General features: G+C 46.8%; 1 protein-coding gene across 1 annotated transcript in view; it reads left to right on the plus strand.

Moving 5' to 3' along the window:
* Positions 1 to 366: 366 nt before the first annotated feature.
* The window catches only part of tbc1d16 (TBC1 domain family, member 16), a gene marked incomplete at its 3' end in the record, with an annotated part of 31,852 nt that continues 9,339 nt past the window's right edge, over positions 367 to 22,879 (plus strand). Inside the window, exons 1-7 of the mRNA XM_080009717.1 lie at positions 367 to 416; positions 5,096 to 5,305; positions 6,382 to 6,544; positions 7,008 to 7,355; positions 17,729 to 17,920; positions 20,838 to 20,985; positions 21,151 to 21,315. Coding sequence (XP_079865843.1) covers positions 5,128 to 5,305; positions 6,382 to 6,544; positions 7,008 to 7,355; positions 17,729 to 17,920; positions 20,838 to 20,985; positions 21,151 to 21,315 — 1,194 coding nt within the window. The 5' untranslated portion in view covers positions 367 to 416; positions 5,096 to 5,127. The remainder of the gene's footprint in view (positions 417 to 5,095; positions 5,306 to 6,381; positions 6,545 to 7,007; positions 7,356 to 17,728; positions 17,921 to 20,837; positions 20,986 to 21,150; positions 21,316 to 22,879) is intronic.

Genomic DNA, 22,879 nt, shown 5'->3' on the forward strand with positions numbered 1-22,879 from the left:
ATATATATATATATCTCTATCTCTCGGTGTGATTTATTTCTCTTTTGCTTGTTTTGTTTCGTTCCCTAAGAGGATTCCACAGACAGCGAAGACGCCCTTAACAAACAAACAAACAAACAAACAAACAAACATTTAACATCGTGCGTGGAGTCTGAATTCCCCGCGCATGCGTACCATCCCATCCCGGAAGCGGCGGGGGCTCTGCGCTCCCGCGATGGGGGCGTGGCCTAAAAAAAAAAAAAAAAAAAAAAAAAAAAAAAAAAAAAAAAAAAAAAAAGCCCACGTCGGCCGTGCGGCGTGACGTCACAGGCGGACCTGAACGAAAGCCGCCGCGCGAGACGGAGCGCGCGGACAGGTCTCCTCCGGAACATGGACGTTAGAGACGAACCGTAGAGGCTGCTCCGGCGGGACGGACGGTGAGAGGCCTCCCCTCCCCGAGTGTCTGACTGGTGCTTACACGTATTGGCTGTGTGTGTGTGTGTGTGTGTGTGTGTGTGTGTGTGTGTGTGTGTGCGCGCGTGTGTGCGTGTGTGTGTGCGCGCGCGCGTGTGCGTTCCATTCACCCCCCTCCATTACAAACAGGTGCACACAGATGTCTCCTTACGTCACATCAGCGATTCGTCATATTCTCCTAAAACTTCAGTTTGGTTGTGGACGGTGTGGCGGCGTGACGGCGGCGGAGCACGTCCCGAACGTCCAGAACCAGCTGACTTAGCTAAAATATTCATGGTGTGGGACGGTGCTGATGGAAGCCCTGCTCGCTGCTGGGAGAACCAGCGAGGCCTCGCACCTAAATACTGCAGCGTGGTCCCATCCCCTGCCCCACTGCCTGTCATGGGTGCAGATACAGATGGATGAGAAGATGGATAGATGGATGTATAGATGCACGAGTAGATGGATAGATAGATAGATGGGTGCATGGATGGATGGATAGATAGATGGGTGCATGGATGGATGGATGGATGGATAGATAGATGGGTGCATGGATGGATGGATAGATAGATGGGTGCATGGATGGATGGATGGATGGATAGATAGATGGATGGATAGATAGATGGATGGGTAGATGGACATATAGATGGAGGACTAGATTGATAGTTAGATGGATGAATAGGTGGATAGATGGATGAGTAGATGGATAGATAGATGAATGAATGCATGGATGGATAGATAGATAGATAGATAAATGGGTGCATGGATAGATAGATGGATGAGTAGATGGATAGTTGGATGAATAGGTGGATAGATGGATGAGAAGATGGATAGATGGATAAGTGGATGGATAGTTGGATAGATGGATGGATGAGCAGATGGAAAGATGGATGGATGAGTAGATGGATGGGTAGATAGATGGATGAGTAGATGGGTAGATAGGTGGATGGATGGATGGATAAATGGATAGATGGATTTCATTCATCCCTGGAGGGAAATGACAGCGTCACAGCAGCAGACCTCTAAATAGGAAATAATAATAAAGAAGTAGAATTATTATTAATAATAATAATAATAATAATAATAATAATAATAATAATAAAAAAATAATTAATATAATAAAAATATAACTAAGGAAAATGGCAACATAACAAAAAATGTGGAGAAAAACAGTTCAAATATGGCGATATACACTACACCTAATGATGAACCACCAAAAAAACTTAAAAGGAACAGAAATACAAATAACATTTTCACAAATATTGACAAAATATTTGACAAATAAAAAAACAACTGTGGTCATATACAATAGCTAATGAAACAGTTAACCAGAAAGATGAACCTAAAGACAAGAAAACAACGGCAGTACAAAAAAAATCCTCAAGATAAACACCAAATATAAGCCAAACAACTTGACAAATTAAAAAAAAAAAAACTTAAATTTGAAAGAGTGAACAGAATGTTAATAATAATTAAATAATACGAGGTTTTGATAAGTGATGGCTGATCAGCCCCCTCCGTCATCACAGCACTGTTATAGTTCTGACACTTCCCGCATTCTCCATCGTGATGTGCTGTACATTTTTCAAATTCCAGTCCCCTGTTTATTTAGAAGAGAGGTGGGGTGTAATGGGCACGGCGGCTTCATTAGTTCAGCACATTTGGCACAAAAGGGCAATTTAGGGGCGTACCATAATCAGAGACATAACAGACCCGACGTAAAAGCAAAGGAGAATTAAAAAGCATCGGAGTAAAAACAGGCCCACGCCCTTCAACGCGGCCGGACTCGAACCCCGCACCGTCGGACCCGACGAGGCTACGGCTACGCGTTAAGGGGTTAAAACTCTTAAAAAAAACAAAAAAAAACAAGGAAATATTTGTGTATGCGGAGCGTCATGAGCTATTTGGTCACGTGTTAAAAATGTACACACACACACACACACACACACACACACACACACACACACACACACACACACACACACACACACACACACACACACACACACACACACACACACACACACACACCTACACATCTTTGTTCAGTAATCTAGAACCTTTGCACAAGTCATTTTGTTTCCACAAGCTTGAGTTTCCACAGCCCCGGGCTCTGCCGCCCCCAGAGGAAGAGGCTTTCAGCACCAGCGCCGCGGCTGAGCTCCGCCGGCCTTAGAGGCTTCGTTTGTTTGCACGGCGCGGGCGGCGAGGGTTATTTTCTGTTATTACTCATTGTTCATTACCCCTTTGGCAGGTAATGGGTCGCCCTCCAGTTTGTAAAAACGCACTGGCGGTGGTTGCCGGGCCGCGCGTCGAGGGGCGGGGCGGCCGAGGCCGCGGCGGGCGGGGCGGCTACGCGAGCACCACGCGGCGCCGACAGCCTCGGAGGCGGGGAGGGGCGTGGGGGGGAACTTTCACGCCCGGGCTGCAATCGCGGAGTCTCATCAGAATCACCTGCTTATCCCTTTCGCCGCATACAGACCAAAATAACCGCGGCGCTTGTGGTGGTGGGGGTGGGGGTGGGGGTGAATACTTTGACCGCCAGCGAACCAGCTATTCTGCGCGAGATCAAGTTCAAAACAGAATGCGTGACACTGGATATCCGGTACGACCAGTTATCCGGTGCTTGCCAGAAAGGCCCGGTGTCGCTTACCGTCGACGGCGATTCGATCTTAAAAGTTAGGGGGAGAGAAAAAAAAAAAGAAAACTTTGAAGGAAAAGTATTCTCCTCGACCTCCCGTCTCTTCACACTCTGCAGCCGTCCGCCCTCACGACTTGCTCCGGTAATCACTGACGTCGGGCGGGAGCGCCCCACCCCCCCCAGCCGGGGTGTGGGGCGCGGTTCGGGTGAGCTCCCCTACAGACGCACCCTCCCGTGGCCACGTGCGGGTCACAAGTGGCTCTTTGCTCTATAAGTCTCAGTGCCCCGGCGGCAAGCTCCCCCGTCTCGGGCCCGGCCATCGGAAAGGCCGGGCAAGCGGCAGGGCGAGCGAGGCGTGAGGACGGCGCGTCCCGGCGAGAGGAACCGGAGGTTGAACTCCCACGGCGGGTGGGGACGGGGACGCGGGGGAGGATCCCACTGGCCCCCCCGCCCGTCAAAGTTGAAGGCGGGAAACGGCGGGACGGGGTCGCCAGAGCGGCCAGTCGGGTGAACGGCAGCCGGCGCTGCCAGCTCTTTGAACGGAGACGCTTTAAAGACTCCCTGGGGAACAGTACCTATCACAAAGCCTATCAGTACCTACAGTATCACAAAGGATGTAAACTCTCCTTTTTTTTTTTTTTTTTAACTACTCGCTGCAATAAACGGCCTCGGTTCACGCCGCGAGGAACGCCACCCGGTGTTGCCCTCCTCCCTCCCGCCGTCTTCCTACGTGCTGTCCCCGGCTTTCATTGCCGGCTTTCAAACGTCCCTGGAATAAAGTACACGGTTTATATATTTGTTGTTTGTTTTATCTCCTGCCCTGCTGCGTCTCTCCAGGCCGCCACACGTCGCCCCCGCGGGAGACGATAAGGAGGCTGAACTGGACCCGCGTGACACCAGCAGATAAAACCAAATTGCTTTTGAGGGTTTTCAAGTAAAGTCCTTTGCAAGTTCTCTGTGGAATATCAAGAATGTCCCCTGCTACAACTTCAAATCCATACTCTTTTATTTATCTTATTTTTCTTACCTATTTGGAGCTTTGACAGTTCTTTTTGTTTTGTTTTTTTGTTGTTTTGGGGGGGTTGTTCCAGTGTAGAGTGCTTTGGTGGCACGTCATGTGGAGCTCAGCTCAGTGGCGACGTTGCCGACACTTGTTAACCTGCCTGCGACTCGGCGCGGCTGGGAGCACTGTTTGCTGTTACGCTCCTGCGTCTTAGCGGCGTTTACACAGGGCGGGGCAGATATTTACTTAAAAAACGTCTTTAGTATCCTGGCACCGTGTGTGTGTGTGCGCGTGCGCGCCTTCACCTGGGGCTCTGTGTATACAAAGTGATTATAGAGCATCAAGGGAGCTGACCATCCCATCAGGGACGGAGGGAAGGTAAGACTCTGGCTCCGACCTCTCCGCCCAGGACGCCGCAGCGAGCGGAGGTGTGACGGAGTAGGGAAGGTGTAGTTTTGGGTCAGTGCTTGGAAATCTATAAAACATTTTTTTTTTTAATTTTATTATGATTATCAACCGTAGGATCATACAGTGGCGTAGTATAATAGTAGTAAGTAGTATTAATAGTAGTAATACTTTTATTCTGACGGCTTGCGACCAGACTCCACTGATCATTATCTGCTGATCGGCGGCCGTTCCTCAAGCCGAGGCCTGCGTCGCTCAGTGTCCACCCAAAAAACGCAGGTTCACGGTACGCCACGATCGAGAATAATCGATGCCCTGCGTCAGGCGTATTCAACTGGCGGCCCGGGCGTCAACCTTTAGTAAGATAAACACGATCGGTTGCACCCTGGGTTTTGTTTTTTATTCTTAATACTTGTGCGTTTGTGTCGTCGTCGTTTCTTTCTCCAGTTGGCTGCAAGTTTTCATTGCGGGACAATAAAGTTAACTGGTCTATCCAGTTTTTTGCCAGTAGATTGCGGTTTTCTGTGTCGTCGCCTTTCGAATGGAAGCGTGATACTGTCGGTTCACCCCCACCCTGCACCATACATCCATGCTTCAACCTCCGTCTCCCCCAGAGGATGGGACCAGTGTCCCGCGGCCTGAGGAGATGTCTCTGGGTCGGCTCCTGCGACGCGCCTCCTCCAAGGCCTCCGACCTCCTGACCTTTAACCCCGGGGCGGGGGGCTCATCGCGCTCGGGCCTGGACGGGGAGATCATCTTCTCCAAGAACAACGTGTGCGTGCACCCGGCGGAGGCCCTCCCGGGACTGGCCGAGCATCACCCGGGTAGGGGAAAAGACCCGTCCTCCGTCCCGAGTGGATCTGCAGCGAGGAAAGGGATGAGCAAGATGAAAATAAAAATGATGATGTCGATGGAGAATGCGATGTGTACCAGTCAACGCCAGGCGTTTTGGTCATTTACTGAATTGTCAAACCAATGTGAGGCACGGTCCAAAACCATGCCCTCCATGTCTAAAACAACTGTTTTGCAGGAGTCGTAGATTTTCTTGCACTGTTTTCGGGCCACTAGTCCCCTAAAGTGGGGATCAGGTAGAACGGCAGTCAGCTCAGATGTTTGAATGATGTGTAGGTCCTACGCCGGCTTCACTGGAGAGAAACTTACCACTCCGCTGCAACTTCTCACTATGTTAAATACAGTCCGACGGGGCAAAGTCTGAAGCCGTAAAATAAACATCCTTTTGAAAACGGGAAGTTTGTATTATAGTCAAACAGTCTTTATGTTTATCCTCATACGGAGGGGAAAAAAAGGTCATGAGGAGTGCGTTTCATCAGGTTTTTCGTGGTTTTTTTTCCTGACTATTTTGCTCTTCTGCAAATCTGCTCTTTTGGCCCGATCCGCGTGACTAGAAAGTTGCGTCTCTTCCCACCGACAACCTGCTGTCACAACCTTGCGCTGGGATGTAATGCGGCAGTTGCAAAAAAAAGTTGTTTTTAAGTAAGATGTGATATCACCCTTCAAACATTTTCAAGGCTTAAACATTTCCCCCCGTTGGGCGGCATTTAAGCACAGTGAGAAGCTGCGGCAATGAGAGCCTTTTAGCCAGAGGTGGGGCTTTCAGGTTGAGACAGTAAATTGTAGTAGTCCCTATCAAGAAATTGGGAGCGGAGCAATTTTGCGCGTAATCAATATTTCTCACAATTTTTTCCATTTTTAGAAAGATGGAATAAATTCTGCAAATCAATTTGTTGGACAGAATTAAAACTCCCTGCAGCCCACTTGTGGGCCACCACCCAGACATTGATAAACACTGCCCTCAGTCGTGACCCCTACAGCCTGACAGTGTTTTTATTCAGCCTGTCCTTTATTCCGTCATGGAGCTGGTGTGTGCTGCCCCCTGCAGGCTACTTGTGCGTGCACGTGGAGAAGGACGAGAGCCTGGGCACCACCCTGATCCTCACCTGGGTCCCCAACTCCCGCATCCAGAGGCAGGACGAGGAGGCCCTGCGCTACATCACCCCCGAGAGCTCCCCGGTGCGCAGGAATGCCCGGCGACGAGGCAGACGGTGAGGAGAGGCTTATCAAACTTTTTTTTATTTTTATTTTGTTTTTGTTTTTGGTAGGTTTTGTCCCATTATATGTACTCTACGCTTAAATGCAGCAAAGGATTATCTGTAATGTACATCTTTAGCGCTTTATTTCTACAGCAGTCCAAATGTTTTACTAATTATTATTATTTCAGGATTTGGTAGATTCAAGCTATTCCTTTTCCTATTTTTTTTTACAGAATTTTATTTGTTGATACAGATGTTTATTGTGTATTGTTCATTGTTAGGTTTATTTTTATTGTTTCTTTCTCATTTTTTATCTTTATTGTGCCAACTTGTTTCTAGTTGTACTCTGTTACTCTGTTATTATTGCCCATTGTTTTTGGTGTGAGCTGCTGAAACACGTTAAGTATCCGTCTGTCTCTTGCGAATCTTTGGTTAAAAAACCTAAACGGTGTTTAACTCTCAACTGTCCGTCCAGGCCCCACTCCCGCCCCCCTGCAGCCCATGAGGAGGAGGAGGAGGACGAGGAGAGGAACGTCGCCGGCTCCGCCGCCACCGAGGGCCCCAGCCAGGGGCTGCGGGCCGGCGCCGAGCCCTCCCCGCCCCGGCAGCGGGGCCCCCCGGCCGAGCAGCAGCAGCAGCAGCAGCAGGGGCCCCCGGCCGGGGAGGAGGGCGACGAGGGCTCCTGCGAGCTGTCGGACGAGGTGAGCCGCGACAGCACCATGGGCTCGGACTCGGACACCTTCTCCTCCCCCTTCTGCCTCTCCCCCGTCAGCGAGGCGCTCTGCGAGAGCAGCGGCTCCGTCTTCCTGGACAACGAGAGCAGGTCAGACGTCGTTCTTTCACCGCGTGTATCATCAATGTTTTTTAAAAGGTCGTTCATGCCCTTATGGTTTTAACCTTGACATTTTGTCTGATTTCACTTAACCATATATTTGTTATATACTGTATAGTCAAAGGAGTCAAAGTCTTGTGCATCAGAGTTGAACATTTCTAATGTTCTAAAACCAACCACTGAACATAATATTTACTGTGTACTAACCTGTCTGAAGCTCTGTGGTTAAATAAGTACTGGTTGTATTTAATCCAGTTCCTCATCACTTGCCTGCATGTAACTGTTGTAATAACAGTTAATAGAATCATCTAGTTCATAACCTTCCCTGTTTCTATCGAGTACTAACCTCTGGCCCGTAAACGTACAGCGTTTATCTGCAACACTTTATTGAACAAGACAGAGGTGAATCTCTCTTTAAAGGGGCTTAAAAACTATTAAAGGAAACTCTCTGATAGCTGCAGAAACACGTTTTTTTCATGATCACATGGGATGGTGCTGTGAGAGCAGCGGGAACTTGTTTTTGATGTTTTCCTGAATGAAACTGAGCTTTCGGGTGCGGTTTCATGAATTGATTTGACAGTGTCACGGGCTGGTTTCATTTGGGTGAAATTGATTGTATGTGCCCCCTTAGTGGTGGAAGATCACTTGTCTTCTCCAAGTCCCGCAAACATTTAACTCGTTTTGTTGTTTTTTGGTCTTTTTAAGTGGACGTGTAACGTGGTCACCACTTCTCCTAAACAAACGGTTGTTTTATTGTTTCTTTATTCGGCGGGAAGATAAAAACCGTATTAAAATTTTATTGTCCGGAATTTTTTTTTTAATAATCACTCTCGAGCACAGTGTTAAATAGACGTACATTTGGTGTATTTCAAGAGGTAATGAGAAGGAAAACACTTTGCTTTTCACGTAAAGGCGTAGAATGCTCGACCGCCAGTTCAAGATTCAAGATGTTTATTGTCACTCAGGTTGTACAAGTTCACTCATGTGAAGTTCTTGGGCTGGGAGGCTCCGATACATATAATTATAAAAAGAAAAGAAAAGAAAAAACAATAGCTTTAGCAGCAATAAAAGATGTAAATAAGTAAGTAAATATGAAAATCAGTATAAAGGTGTGTGTGTGTGTGTGTGTGTGTGTGTGTGTGTGTGTGTGTGTGTGTGTGTGTGTGTGTGTGTGTGTGTGTGTGTGTGTGTGTGTGCATATTTATATATATATATATATATATATATATTTTTTTTTTTTTAATTTTTAGTGTATACTGTGTGTGTGTATATATATATATATATATATATATATATATATATATATATATATAAAATCAATAGTCGTATTGCACAGATGGTTAGTTTAGACCACTAGAGGGAGCATTGATCATAGGGGAATCATGTCCCCTCCCTCTGGATAAAACCATTCTTCCACCCAATCATTTTGTCACAGTGATCGCTTTATTTCACGTTTCATACATTTTTGGTCTTTTATTATTGCGCCGCGTAAAACATCCGTCTCACAGACCACCCCTCCGCCTCCACCTTTCTGCGCCGGTGTGCGGTGTGGCCTCGAAATGCTACCGCGTGTTCACGCCGCGTTTTTAATTCGGTCAAAGTCAGGATCCGACTTGAGCTCTTTGTCTGAGGGCGTGAGCTCTCCAGGTCGTCAGTCTGGGGTCCCACGTTGATCTGTTTGAGCCCCTCAGCTCCGACTGAGAGAGGGCCGCGTTGAGAGGGCTGAGCGGTGAAAGGAGGCTGACCTGGCAGCAAACGGTCCGTTTGGTGTTTCATGGCGAGTTGATCCGTGGTTTTTCCGTTTACTGCCAGAACTGCTTCTTGTAATACCATGAGATATCTCTCACCAGCGCGAGTGACGAAAGTATGCGTTATTACACATTTAACTTGTCGGGGTGAAGGCTGTTCCAGGTTGCATTCTATATTTGAAATGTTTTTGATAACACTTTGAAAACCGGTGGTATTGAAGAGGGCTACCGCAGTTTCCTGGGAACTTGGCTTTTTATACAGTATATCTATTTAAATATATATATCTAACACCCCGATTAAGACGAGAAGGTCGTTGCCAATGTCTTCCCCGTGTGTCCAGTCCAGACACATCGATCGGGCCGCACGCCGACTGTGTTCGCTCAATGCAAGGCCGTGGAGGGGATCAGCCTTGCTCCGGTGAAATTTGGGGAAATACACCTTCCGGCGTCACGGAAAGTCATTCGCATCTCATGGTTCTGTGACGAGTAAAAATAAAACCCTGAAAACAAGGTCTTGGTTTCAAAGAATGTGGTAAATGCAGCTACATTCTGAGCTGTCTTCTGACTATCCTTTGGCTGGGTACAGAAAGTCATTGTACTGGAGCATCCGTGGGTCCAAAGTTGCCTGAAAAACCTCTTTCAATTAGTGCTTTATTCGGCCACCTCGATAATGATGACGGAGACCGACTCGTATTTCATTTTATGTAAGAATTAAGGTAAAGCCTTTAGTTGGTCACATACTACTTGGAAATTAAGCAGAAGTATATCAAAACATGGAGTCACACAAACATGGCAAATCCACGTTTATATTTTACTATTTGGGGAGTGGGACCAATTTATTTTCTCTTTTTTTTTAATATATAACCAGCTACTCACAATTTGTGTCGAGGGCCAAAAATAAAAACTCAAGTGCTGCCTGTAATATTCAAGGACCGTGCCAATCTCCAATCTGTTGACGAGCCAGCAGTCACCAGCCCTGGATGTCCGCACATCGACGCACGGTGCATCCCGCAGGCTTTTTTCGGTGACCGGCGGCGGTGGGTTTTTAAAATCGCTTTTCGGGGACAACCGGACGACCCTCTCTTTCCTCCTGCAGCCGTGCGGCGCTGCCACAAGGTGGAGTCAGAGGGAGTGGAATTGACCAGGGGCGTGAAGTGACTTTGTTGTGGGGGTCTGGGTGCTGGTCTGGGGATTAGAGGAACCGGGGCAAGTTGATGACTTTTTCAAGGGATCGAATCCGCTCATCGGTTCGTCCCGACGGGTCCGCGCCGCCAGCGGAGCTCCCTGGAAACGTTTGCTGACGCGGCAGGTGGCTCACGCCCAAGTACATTTGATCATCGTGGTTTTTTTTGTTTTGTTTTTTTTCCTCGTATCGCCCACCGCCCATTTTATTTTATTTTATTTTATTTCTTTAAAGGGGTGTCGAACGCGGAAGCCAGCGGCGCCAGAATCCGCTTCCCGGTCAAGGGAACCATCTGGACGCTATGGCGTTGCCGCGCTGACCTTACAGCCGTCTGACTTCACAATCCTCTTTTAGGTCGTTTCCGCAGAGCTATTTGGCCTGAGAAAAGGTGTGTGTGTGTGTGTGTGTGTGTGTGTGTGTGTGTGTGTGTGTGTGTGTGTGTGTGTGTGTGTGTGTGTGTGTGTGTGTGTGTGTGTGTGTGTGTGTGTGTGTGTGTGTGTGTGTGTGTGTGTGTGTGTGAGAGACTTGGCAGCTCCTCCCTCCGCTCGGCTTCTTGTCCTCCGCTCAGTGTGTCTTCCATCACTGTCAGACCTTCACTTCAGGGCCCTGGCACAACTTTCATCCTGTCTTTCTCTCCCTCGCTCTCTGAACTTGTCGCGCCATCCCTCCGTTTCCTCTCCTTTCTTTTGCTCGTCTCCCCCGTTCTGCTCGCTCGCAACTCGCGCGACCCCCCCCCGCCCCTTTATTCCCGCTTCCCCGTCCATCCTCCTCCTCCTCCTCCCTCTCCTCGTCCTTCTTTTAAATCACCCTTCCTTGATATGATCTCCTCTCCGCTTCTTTTGACCTCACGTTGTTCCCGGTTCCCGTCGTCCTCTCTCTCCCTCTCTCTCTACCCCCCCCCCTCTCTATCTCTTTCTCTCCCTCTCTCTCTATCTTTCTCTCTCCCATTTCTCTCTCTCCATCTCGCTCCCTCTCTTTATCTTTCTCTTTCTCTCTCTCCCTCTCTCTCTCTCGCCCCCCCCTCACTCTCCCCCTCTCTCTCTCTCTCTTTCTCTCTCCCTCTCTCTCTCTCCCTCTCTCTCTCTCTCCCTCTCTCTCTCTCTCCCTCTCTCTCTCTCTCGCCCCCCCCTCACTCTCCCCCCTCTCTCTCTCTCTCTTTCGCTCTCTCTCTCCCTCTTTCTCTCTCGCCCCCTCTCTCTCCCTCTCTCTCTCTCCCTCTCTCTCTCTCTCCCTCTCTCTCTCTCTCCCTCTCTCTCTCTCCCCTCTCTCTCTCTCTCACTCTCTCTCTCTCTCTCACTCTCTCTCTCTCTCTCTCCCATCTTTCCTTCCCCTCCCTCCCTCCCTCGCTCCTCCGGTCTGTGTGAAGTCCTTTGATTCGCGGTGCTCCCGGGGTTGTTGTGCTGGGCTGAATGTCAGCTCCCCGGATTAGAGGGGGGGCGGAGGAGGGCCGGGCGGCGGCCAAAGCCCCTGGAACCCTCTCAATCTCCCTTTCTCTCTCACGGCTTTAATTGACACTGTTAAGGGGCCAGGAAATGGAAACATGTCGCTCGGAATCATTCACAGAGAAAGGAGCCGGGGCCATGGGAGTGGGAGTTTGGAGAGCGGGACGGAGGGGGCAGGGGGGGGGGGGGGTGGAGAAATGCGCTGTGATCTTCGCTGCCTCGTTTTAATAAGCCGACAAGGGTTTAATGCGGCGCCGTTGGTTGCGTTCGCCAGAGCCTCGTTTATGGAGTCTCACTCTGAGTTCTGTGTTTTCCTCAGGTGTCGCCAGGAAGAGGCCGGTGGAGGCGGAGTGTAAGGGGAGGAGGGTGAATAATAATAATAATAATAATAATAATAATAATAATCCCAAATCATAATCATAACCACAATCACAATAATGATAATAATGATAATAATCATAATCATAATACTTATAATCATAATAATATTAATCATTATCACAATAATAATCATAATAATCATAATAATCATAATAATCATAATAATAGTAATAATTTAAAAAAAAGTCTAATGACTTTCACTCAAATTAAAAGTGACCCGGGGGGTTGAATTGGGTGCGGGCAGGGTTGCGTGGACACCGGCCTCCCACCTCCTGCTAAATAGATAGACGAGGAGGATACTGCAGGGCGGGGCTCCCCTGGCCCCCAATTCCGGCCGAGGGTGCCGCTGCACCGCGGCCGCGGAGCGGTGGTTTGAGAGAGCCTCAGCCCCGCAAGCCGTTGTTTAGCTATTTTTTTTTTGTTTTGTTTTGCTTTGTTTTGCGACTATTAGTGTAATCGCAGCGCCGCCTCCCGTCTCTCACCTTCTGCGCTGAGATGGATCGATTGATAGAAACGCTCGCTGGTGTGTGCTGAGGAATACGCTGGATTCCTCCAGGTCCATTATGCGTCACCACACAGAGATTTTATTTTTATTTTTTATCCCCCCCTGCCCCCCCCCATCTTTGGCCTTTCATGAAAAAAAAACCCAACTCATAGGATTGGCCAAACAGGTCAAATCTGATATTTGCGAGGCTTTTTAAATTTTATTTTTTCAAGGTGAATTGACAATATAACTTAAATCTCTGCTGCTGTTTACCGTACGATGTCCACTCCCTGGTGTCTGCGGAGCCTCCGTCCCGCCCCTACCTCCATCTCCCTGTTTATCCCAGGGATAGCTGCAGGGCCCTCGGGGGGGTGGCCCTGCAGCCCCCGGTCCGGGCTCTCAGGGTGACGGGGGGGGGGGCTTTGCCTCTGGGGGCGGAGGCCTGCATGTGGGTTCCTCTGGGCAGTTTGATCACGGCCCGGGTCCTGGAGGGATGAGCCGTTTAGAAACCGCCTCTCCGCAGCAAAACAGCTTGTTTACCCCGCTGCTCTCCGCTTCCCTGATTGCTTTGCCATTACCTCCGTTTGTTTCAACACGTACGGGGAGGAGGGAGCTTGGGATTTTAAATTAAATGTGGGGAAAGACTTACGACGCGGAATACCGAGTCCAGAGGACAGATGTTTTAGAATTGCTCTTATGAGCTCGATAAGCACTTCCAACTTTCACAAACCCCCAGATTTACGGACAAAGGAAATTGAGGACGTCGCGGGTAGTGAGCCTCCTCTCCATGTTTTATCTCACTTAAGACCCAGCGGCAGAGCCGGGCTTGCCCCGGTCCCTGCCTCCCAGCGCTGCAGGGTCTGGTTTGCGGTCTGCTACATGAGAAGGAGGGCAGTAAATCAGCGGCTGCAGCCTGGATTGATCAGCCCTGTTACTTCCTCATCTGCTAACAAGGGAAATGATTAGCAAGACATGATTGATTCAGGGTGGAATGCATCACATCAGATAGCTCTAAACCTCTCGTGTGTGTGTGTGTGTGTGTGTGTGTGTGTGTGTGTGTGTGTGTGTGTGTGTGTGTGTGTGTGTGTGTGTGTGTGTGTGTGTGTGTGTGTGTGTGTGTGTGTGTGTGTGTGAGAGTGTGCGCATGTGCGCACGCGCAGCAGTACTGGGCTTTCATCCAAGTACTTTTCAAAAACATTCTGGATTTTAAAGTGTGACGTAACAAACGGACAGACCTGTAAACTGGATATAGTTTTTATTTTACATAATATTTCTGTCACGTAGAATTAATGAAAAATAACACTACATTATATACTTCTTTGTTTTTCTTTATTTTTTATAATAATTTGTCATTTAACATTTTTATATTTTCTATATTATAGCTTGTAGTAAGTTAGCTTGTGTATATAGATGTTTCCAAGCGAAATTGAATGTGAATAAATTGTTGTTTTTTAAAATTGTTGTTTTTTTTTTCCTCTCGGTCAGACGTGAGCCTGTTGCATGTCAGGGGGATAAACCGATTTCAAGGTTTGTCTGCGTCTCACCGTTAGCGTGTCGGGAGACATGTTGGAGAGTCCATGATGCTCATTAGCCACGGTCCATTCAGTGTGTGTGTGTGTGTGTGTGTGTGTGTGTGTGTGTGTGTGTGTGTGTGTGTGTGTGTGTGTGTGTGTGTGTGTGCGTGTGCGCACGCGCGCGCCTGCCTTCTACCACTCATTTAGTGGCTGTGGGAGAACAAGTAATGTGTGTCAACCAGGATGCAGTTTGCATTGGTGTTCTTTGGCCTCGGAACAGACTTGGGCCTCTTTTGTGTGTGTGTGTGTGTGTTTGTGTGTGTGTGTGTGTGTGTGTGTGTGTGTGTGTGTGTGTGTGTGTGTGTGTGTGTGTGTGTGTGTGTGTGTGTGTGTGTGTGTGTGTGTGTGTGTGTGTGTGTGTGTGTGTGTGTGTGAGATCCCACTGCATTTGAGCCCGAGGCTCAGGTTTCAGTGCCGGGAACAGCATGCTGGTGGAGGGGGAATGACAGGGGAAATTGGACGGCAGACAGTGTGATTTGTGTGTGTACACAGTTCTGTGTGTGAGTGTGCTTGTCCTCAGAAGCCTCTATGCATTCCTCCCATTCTCAGCCACTTGGAGGAACCATATTGAGAGACAGAACAACAGGGCAGCACTGAGCTCCGGATGAGGCTTTACAGTGTGTCTGGGTGTACATCACGGGACACGGAGAGGCATAAGCCTCGGGCTTGGCCATAACACAATAAGAGTTTGATTTTGACCCTTCTAACGCTTTGCATTTTGACAAATTTGTTTTTGAATAATTTACTTGAGTAGAAGTTGTGGTGGGGGAAGTTACATTTACTGTATAATGTCAGGGATTTACAATAATAATAATAATAATAATAATAATAATAATAAATATAGCTGCAGGCAGCAATACACGGGGTCCAGTGAGGTTGTGTTGGATGCGTTTTACAGTTGCCCAGGTACTCTGAAACGCAGCACGATTTTCTGAGTTTACTTGAACGCAGCATGGGATTTTTGGACAATGACTTCTTTATTGTCTTAGATTTTCAGTTTAATAGATTATTTGTCTATATTGAAATGCAGATAACATTGATGTGACATCAACACTCATTTGCAATACAAATATTATGTTGGTTTACGAAAGCAGTGTAATTTTAGTATTTCTTTTGTGAAGTCGTGTTCAGTTTTTTAGTTGTTACATTTTCAGTAAGTTCCATTTCCGTGAAATACGAAAAACGTTGTGATATTTCCGTGGGTAATTACCATTGCACGGCTTCCTATTTTCTGACGCCATGTTGTATTTTGAACACATCACTGATTCGCACATTACAGAGTTTTTTTCGAGGGACGCTCCCACCACATTTTGAGGATTATTTTCTGTTATTTTTTTCATTAATCCGGCAACGTAATGTGGACCACGGATTTAAAATATCAATTGAACTGATCTACTTGCATCTACCAGGTAAGAAGCTATATCAATATACACATAAATCAATAGTTTGGTATCTTATGAAGACTACAGAATGAACAATTCCACTCTGCCCAATGGACACGGTCCAACTGGACCTTCTCAATCAGAATCTGTACATTTATAGTAAATAATATGATGACGTCTTAAAGCGTCTTACTGTGAATCTCATCTCCTTCATTTTAGAACGAGACGTGTGACACGTCGGTTAACCAAGACCAACTGAATATCTTGGGTCAAGGTTGTTCGGTTTTTATTATCTGCTCCGTATGTGGATACATTTTGATGAAATTGAAACCACGAGATCCTTGTTACATGTGTTACAAGCTGTTTACATAGCACGGTTCAAAACAAGACATCAACGGTGTTCGTGTGTCATGCCGAAGTTGGTTTTCCAGATAGTTTTTGGCTTCAAAATCCTGAGAATTTTTCCTCTTACAATAACAATAAGGGGCTGCCGAACAATAATGACAGGGTTCCAGCTCTATGGGCTGGACCCATAAATAAAGCTTCGGGTACGTTTTATAGTTTCCCAGATTCTCTGAAACGCAGAACGATTTTCCGAGCTTCCTTGAACACAGCACGGGCTTCCCCCAGTCTGTTATCTCCCGGTTGCTCGTCTCGCAGAGCAACCACAATGCGGTCTACACAGTGCAACCCTCCTGTCTTTAAAACAACCCTCCATGTTTGCCTGTAAACCACAACTTCTCATTGTTATAACTCACTGTGTTGTCTGTGGAAATAGAGCTGCGCTCTCAGTGACAGTTGGCTGTTTGGTGCCGTGTTGGCCACGTAGATCATTTGTCGTTTTTTTTAACTTGGATTTCATTCTCAGTAAGTAACATCTGCGAGTAATGATCATTGCATGGCTTCTATTTTTCACTGGAACTTGAATGCATCACTGAGTCACACCTTTCAGTGTTTTCGAGGGACAAGCTGACAACAATTTAAGGATTAATATTATACTTTTCTTTATTTATTTTTTATTAATCTGGCCGAGTAATGTGAACAGATGAAATTTAACCCATGAGATGCTTGGGACCTACCGGTTTAGACGACACCTCCACTGTGTTCTTAGCTTATGCCAAAGTATGGGTTCCAGATAGTTTTAGCCCGGTTGGATGATAGGAACAATAGCAGAACCCCTAATAATGATACAGCGGCTGGACCCCTAATGATGATACATTTTGAAGGATGTTTTACTTTTTCTTTGATATAACAATGATTACCGAGGGAATAGATGAGGGCATCCACAATGAGGTCACAGACTAAATCAAATCCCTGCCCTGGAAAATAACTGATTTACTCCAAAATTAAAGTAGATCTTGTTGCTTGTGATTTGAAAGGGACAAGTTTGTCTACTGTGGGCATTGATGAGGGAATCCAAAATGTCATCATCCTGCCGAAAATACAATTATGTCAATTATTTATGTGTTTGTTTTCATAGTCAATAAATATGAAGATATGGTCCGCAGTGTAAAACCAGTTTTCTTTTTATTTGGAGCCAAACAAGAACATCTGCTAATGAGACAGACGGCTCTTCACAAACCCTGTAACCAAAACCCTCTGGACTGTTTTTGCCGTGAGTTATGACTTGATGTATACTATAATGAATTGATGATGGTTCATTTAGCCTTTTTGATCAGTTTTTCCTTCATATTTATACTTGATAAAAAGTTAGCCTGAGGCACAGAATTATTGAGAAGGTTGGTAATATCCCAACTTTGACATATACAGGATCAGAGCCGCTTGACAGCCACGTGTGACATCTCATACTAGTTTTTGACTTTCAAGGTGGAGTGACTTGAGGAGTGATCCAACTCAAAATCAAAGTTTCTCTGCATTTTATTCCGGTAGTGTGCTGCATGGTGCAAAAAAAAAAAAAAGTCTTCCCCAGTTTAGTGTTTGTATGAGGGACTTTGAGATCTAACCAATTCTGTGATGTGGTGTTATGATTGAGATTTTTGCCGCACAATCAAAATGTTTGATTCATATATGAATACAGATGCATATGCATATTCGTTCCGGATCATCATCAAAATTTCCCCAAAAACTACTTGACAATAATCCCAACTGCTCCATCCCATCTATCTTCTGACCTTGCCCCTTACTGATTCTGCCCCATTTCTTTTACCAGGGAGATGTGTGACGAGTCTATGACCCCGTCGGTAAGCTCCGCCTCCAGCCTGGACAGCCACGCCCCCTCCGAGGGCAGCCAATCGCAAGGGGTCCGGTGGGAGGAGCAGCAGAAGGTGTTGGCTCTGGAACAGCTGTGTGGCGTGTTCCGGGTGGATCTCGGTCACATGAGATCGCTGAGACTCTTTTTCAGGTCAGCCGGGGGATTGTAAATGGTCGGGAGGGGTTATGTTGTTCTGCCACTGTGAGACCAAAGGAGGGGTAGTCTAACACGACGCCTCCTTTGGTCCAGAGAAAAAGATGTTCATGTGAGATTCTGAGTTGGGCATGTGGGATAAATCAGTATAATTTTTTTGCCATTATTGTATTGTCATGAAATAAATATATTGTCAAATTGCGGTGGACATTTTTGTGGTCTAATATAGTGATGAGGGGAAGATAGAACCTCAAATGTATTATCGTCTATCGATAGCATACAAATTATTTTATTAATGTACACATTTAAATTACATATTGACATCATTTGCACTGAAATGTCATCCTAGTCTTCCTAGTCAAATGTTGCTTCATAAAAAAAAAAATGTAGCATCCGTAAGTAATGTTAACGGGGATTAAAAAAAAATATATTTAAATTCACAGATTACCCCAGTAGTGGACAGGGAATAGCCCAGCGACAAATTCCCGCCCACCCAGCTGGGCGTGGGAAATGCGGTGTACGGAAGTTCGTTTTGCCAGTGTCAGCGTCCCTGACTCCCCTCGTTCTGGACCCCTCGTCAGACGCTTTTCCTCCGGCTCTGGGTCGGCTTGGAAGGGCTCGGGGCTCAGCCCGACCTCGCCGCTTCCCGGGGCCGCTTACTCGCTGCGCCTTCCCCGGCCCCCTGGGGCTCGGTCGCACTGCTGGCCAGCCTCTGCCCGGTCCGTCAGGGAGGTGGAGCTTGAGCGTGCGATAGTACCCGAAAGATGGTGATCTGTGCCTGGGCAGCGGCAAATTTTAAATACGATTTGGTTATTGAAGAATGCCATTAACAGTTTCAGATGGCTCTTATAATATAAGCAACAAGCAGTTTTTATTATATACGCAATATATTTTTGGACTTTTAGTCTAGTCGACTAGTCTAAGTTTAAACTTCCGTTTAAACGTCAGGGAATTTAGTCATTGGGAACATCCCTATCAGCCACAACATTAAAACCACCTGCCTAATATTGTGTAGCTCCCCCTCGTGCCACCAAAACAGCTCAAGACATGGACTCCACCCGACCTCTGAAGGTGTCCTGTGGTATCTGGCACCAAGATGTTAGCAGCAGATCCTTTAAGTCCTGAAGTTGGAGGTGGGGCCCCCATGGATCGGGCTTGTTGTTCCAGCACATCCCACAGATGCATCGGATTGAGATCTGGGGAATTTGGAGGCCAAGTCAACACCTTGAACTCTTTGTCATGTTCCTCAAACCATTCCTGAACAATGTTTTCAGTGTAGCAGGAAGCATCATCCTGCTGAAAGAGGCCACTCCCGTCATTGAATACCGTTGCCATGAAGGGGTGTACTTGGTCTGCAACAATGTTTAGGGACGTGCTACCTGACAATGTAACATCCACATGAATGCCAGGACCCAAGGTTTCCCAGCAGAGCATTGCCCAGAGCTTCACTTTGCCTCCACCGGCTTGGCTTCTTCCCATAATGCATCCTGGTGCCATGTCTTCCCCACCCTGTCATCCACATGATGTAAAAAGCAAACGTGATTCATGCTCAAATGCCCATTGTAGGCGCTCTCAGCGGTGGACAGGGGTCAGCGTGGGCACTCTAACTGGTCAGTCCCATACGCAGCAAGCTGCCATGCACTGTGTGTTCTACACCTTTCTATCATAGCAACATTCACTTTTTCACCAGTTTGTGCTACAGTTCTCTTTTGTAGACTTCGATCCCCATACACATTAATGAACCTTGGGCGTCCATGACCCTGTCGCCGGTTCACCGGTCATCCTTCCTTGGGGCACTTTTAGTAGTAGTAGTAACCACTGCATAGCGGGAACAGCCCACAAGACCTGTGGTTTTGGAGATGCTCTGACCCAGTCGTCCAGCATCACTATGTGCTCCTTGTCAAAGTGGCTCAGATCCTTACGCTGCTTCAACACATCAACTTCAACAACCGACTCTTCACTTGCTGTCTAATATATCCCACCCCTTGACAGGTGCCATTGGAACCAGATGGTTAATGTTATTCACTTCACCTGTCACTGGTTTTAATGTTGTGGCTGATGGGTGTGTTTTATAATACATTTGGCTTTTGAGTGTTAACAGACAATATTATAAGCCTACAATTTACCGAAGGCTTATAGTATTTTTACTACTTAATGTAGACTTATAAGATTGCCCGTGAAAGTAGTGGCGCTGAATTGTAGATGTATAGCCGCCAAACTCTCACACGTCATAAAACTTGTTTCATTGCTGCTGAAGGAAATTCAATCATAGCTCTCTTAGAATGGCTGCTGCCTAGTATAGCCCCCTGATGTGTTTGATTTAAGGCATGGTTGACTAGAGTTTATTCCATAGACTAGGGACAAAATGGACATAGCCTCTGTGACATCACTTGTTGGTTTCTGTAGAGGTGATTTGAAGCCTTGAGTTTGGGCCTACACTCGTCACCATCTTGATGGGAAATGGTGCCGAAACATTCTGAATTTGGGCGGCGGGTTGTGCTGCGGTGGAGAGTGAAACCACCAGAAAGTCGAAAAGGAAGAAGCACGGCCACCTTGCTCGAACAAAAACAAGAGACCTGTCAATCAAGGCAACTACGCCCCCGGATGTAACCCTCTTTTAACCTTAATATTCTCTTTACGCAACAATACTTTGCAAAATCACAACCAAGACACCCATTAGAAGAAGTAATCTCTGCGTTGACTTGTGTTCTGTCAAAGTTGTTCGGAAGCCTCTAGCGCCTTAATCCTCACATCCACAGGCCAACAAATGACAAAACCACATCACCAAAGCTTGACTATTAATTTCAGATTACCTGTTGAACCAGTGGGATTAATCAGTCAGAATCCTTTGTGGCGGTAAATGGTTGGCACATTCACTGGTTAACAGCCAACATCCCTAATTGTGCTGTGGCAGTGATGAGGCGTGCACCAGTGGACAGCTGGTAATCGCCAGCAGGGAGAGCCAGTACAAGATCCTCCACTTCCATCATGCTGGCCTGGACAAGCTGGCTGAGGTGTTCCAGCAGTGGAAGTGCTGCAGGGAGACCCAACTCAAAGACCAGGTCGGACCGGGAACCTCAGACCTCCGTCACCTCTTCCCCATTCAGAGAGTGCACATTTACACATTCTCTACTTGTTTTTCCTTCCATTCGCTGAACCTCCCTTTTCCCCCTTTTCATCTCACTTTCTCCACCCCCGGCCTGGCTCTCCCTCTCTCCCTCCGTCAGGTTTCAGATGAGAAGTCCTGCATGCAGTTTTCCATTCGTAGACCCATCCTGCCGTCGGCCGAGTCCCACCCAGAGGAGAAGCTTTTCCGCCGGCTAGACGTCACCACCTGGCTACGTCACCTCAACCAAAGTGGACAGGTGGAGGAGGAGTACAAGCTACGCAAGGTGTGTGTGTGTGTGTGTGTGTGTGTGTGTGTGTGTTTGATTATCATACAGCCTCTTTCTCCAAACAGCTTGACATAAAGCATGCAGAAACACTTGAATGCGGGCCAAGCCGGGGGTTTCCAAACCAGGGGTTTCCAAACCAGGGGTTTCCCAAACTTTGGTTCGCAGGTTCCGTGAAGGAATTGCAGGGGGGCCCCGGAAAAATGACGAATAATTTTACACAGCAAAATTGTTTTACATTTTGAATATAATTTTTTTGCACAAAATATATACTTACCTTCACTAAGGAGGCAGAGTTTTATTTTCGTTGGGAAGTCTACACTTTAGGCTATATTTGTGTGTATTTGTGCTTGGTGTGAGAAAATGGCAACTCCCGTTCCCACAGGGTTGTGGTAGGGTCAGAATTTCATGCAAATAGCAGGCTGGTGGAGGCGTTATGTTGACATGAATGTTTTCTTGGTACAGCATGTTCCCAACATGAACGTGTGGCCAAAAAAACTGCAGGAACGGCTTGATACTACTGAGTCAGCATGGACCAAAACCCCCAAGGAATGTTTCCAGCACTGCATTGAATCCATTCTGTGGAGAATTCTGTTCTGTGGTCAGTGGGGGTTCCAGGAAGGTGTACCTGTTGAAGTACCTTAAAGAGGATGAAATGATGTGTCATGACGTCGTCTTAATTTCTGGGTGACACAAGGCTAGTTAAAGACTATATTGATAGATTTGAAAGATAATGTCAAATTGATACTCAGTGTTGGCAGTAAGAGAAAATCTGCATAAAGTTTATGTCACACAATCAATTTGTCGCCCTCAACGGCATCTCAAACCCGCCAGGCCTCATTGTTTCACTCCTAATTATACTTTGAACCCATCTGAAAACCGAAACCTAAAAGTCCCCTGGTGTTGCTCAGCACCCCTGCGCTGTTCCTGGTGAGTCAGTGTTTCTGAGAAGGGTGAGGCCAATCTGTCTTCTGAGTCATCTGAGTGCACTGAAATCAGCCCCTTCAAGGTTCACCGTGCTACTGAAATCCCTCTGTGGGAGTTTGATTGTGGCTATGAGGTTTCTTCAAATTTTAGGCTGCAAATGTTATTTTCTTACAGCATGTGGGGAGGGGGGATAAAAAAAAAAAAGCGTGTTACGTGGTAAGGGTAGAGATGCACCGATCGATTGTCCTGTGACCGCAATCGGACGATTTTCGGCTCGGTGTCAATATATTTATCTATCGCCTGACAATATTCAAAAAATTGAGCAGTATCTATCGCCGTCACTACAGCTGCTCTGGTTGTTGGTAGAGTGCACGAGCTCCGCTCATGATGAAAAGGTTCGGCTCTTTTGAGACTTCTTCCTGACCAGTCACTCAATAAAACAAGTCGTAAAATTTGATTCGGTTGCTTTAATGCACGATGAGTAAAGGAGGACGTCCAGTGAACAAGAGTGAGACGAGCTGGCCATTTATATATATATTTTCTTTTGCAATGATTGCAATTTATTTTGTAATGGCAAGTACAATACAAATATAATAGAAAGGTATATTTGCACTTAAAAGTGAAAGAGACTTTAATT

The sequence above is a fragment of the Zeus faber genome (assembly GCF_960531495.2).
Source record: "Zeus faber genome assembly, chromosome: 11".
NCBI lineage: Eukaryota > Metazoa > Chordata > Actinopteri > Zeiformes > Zeidae > Zeus > Zeus faber.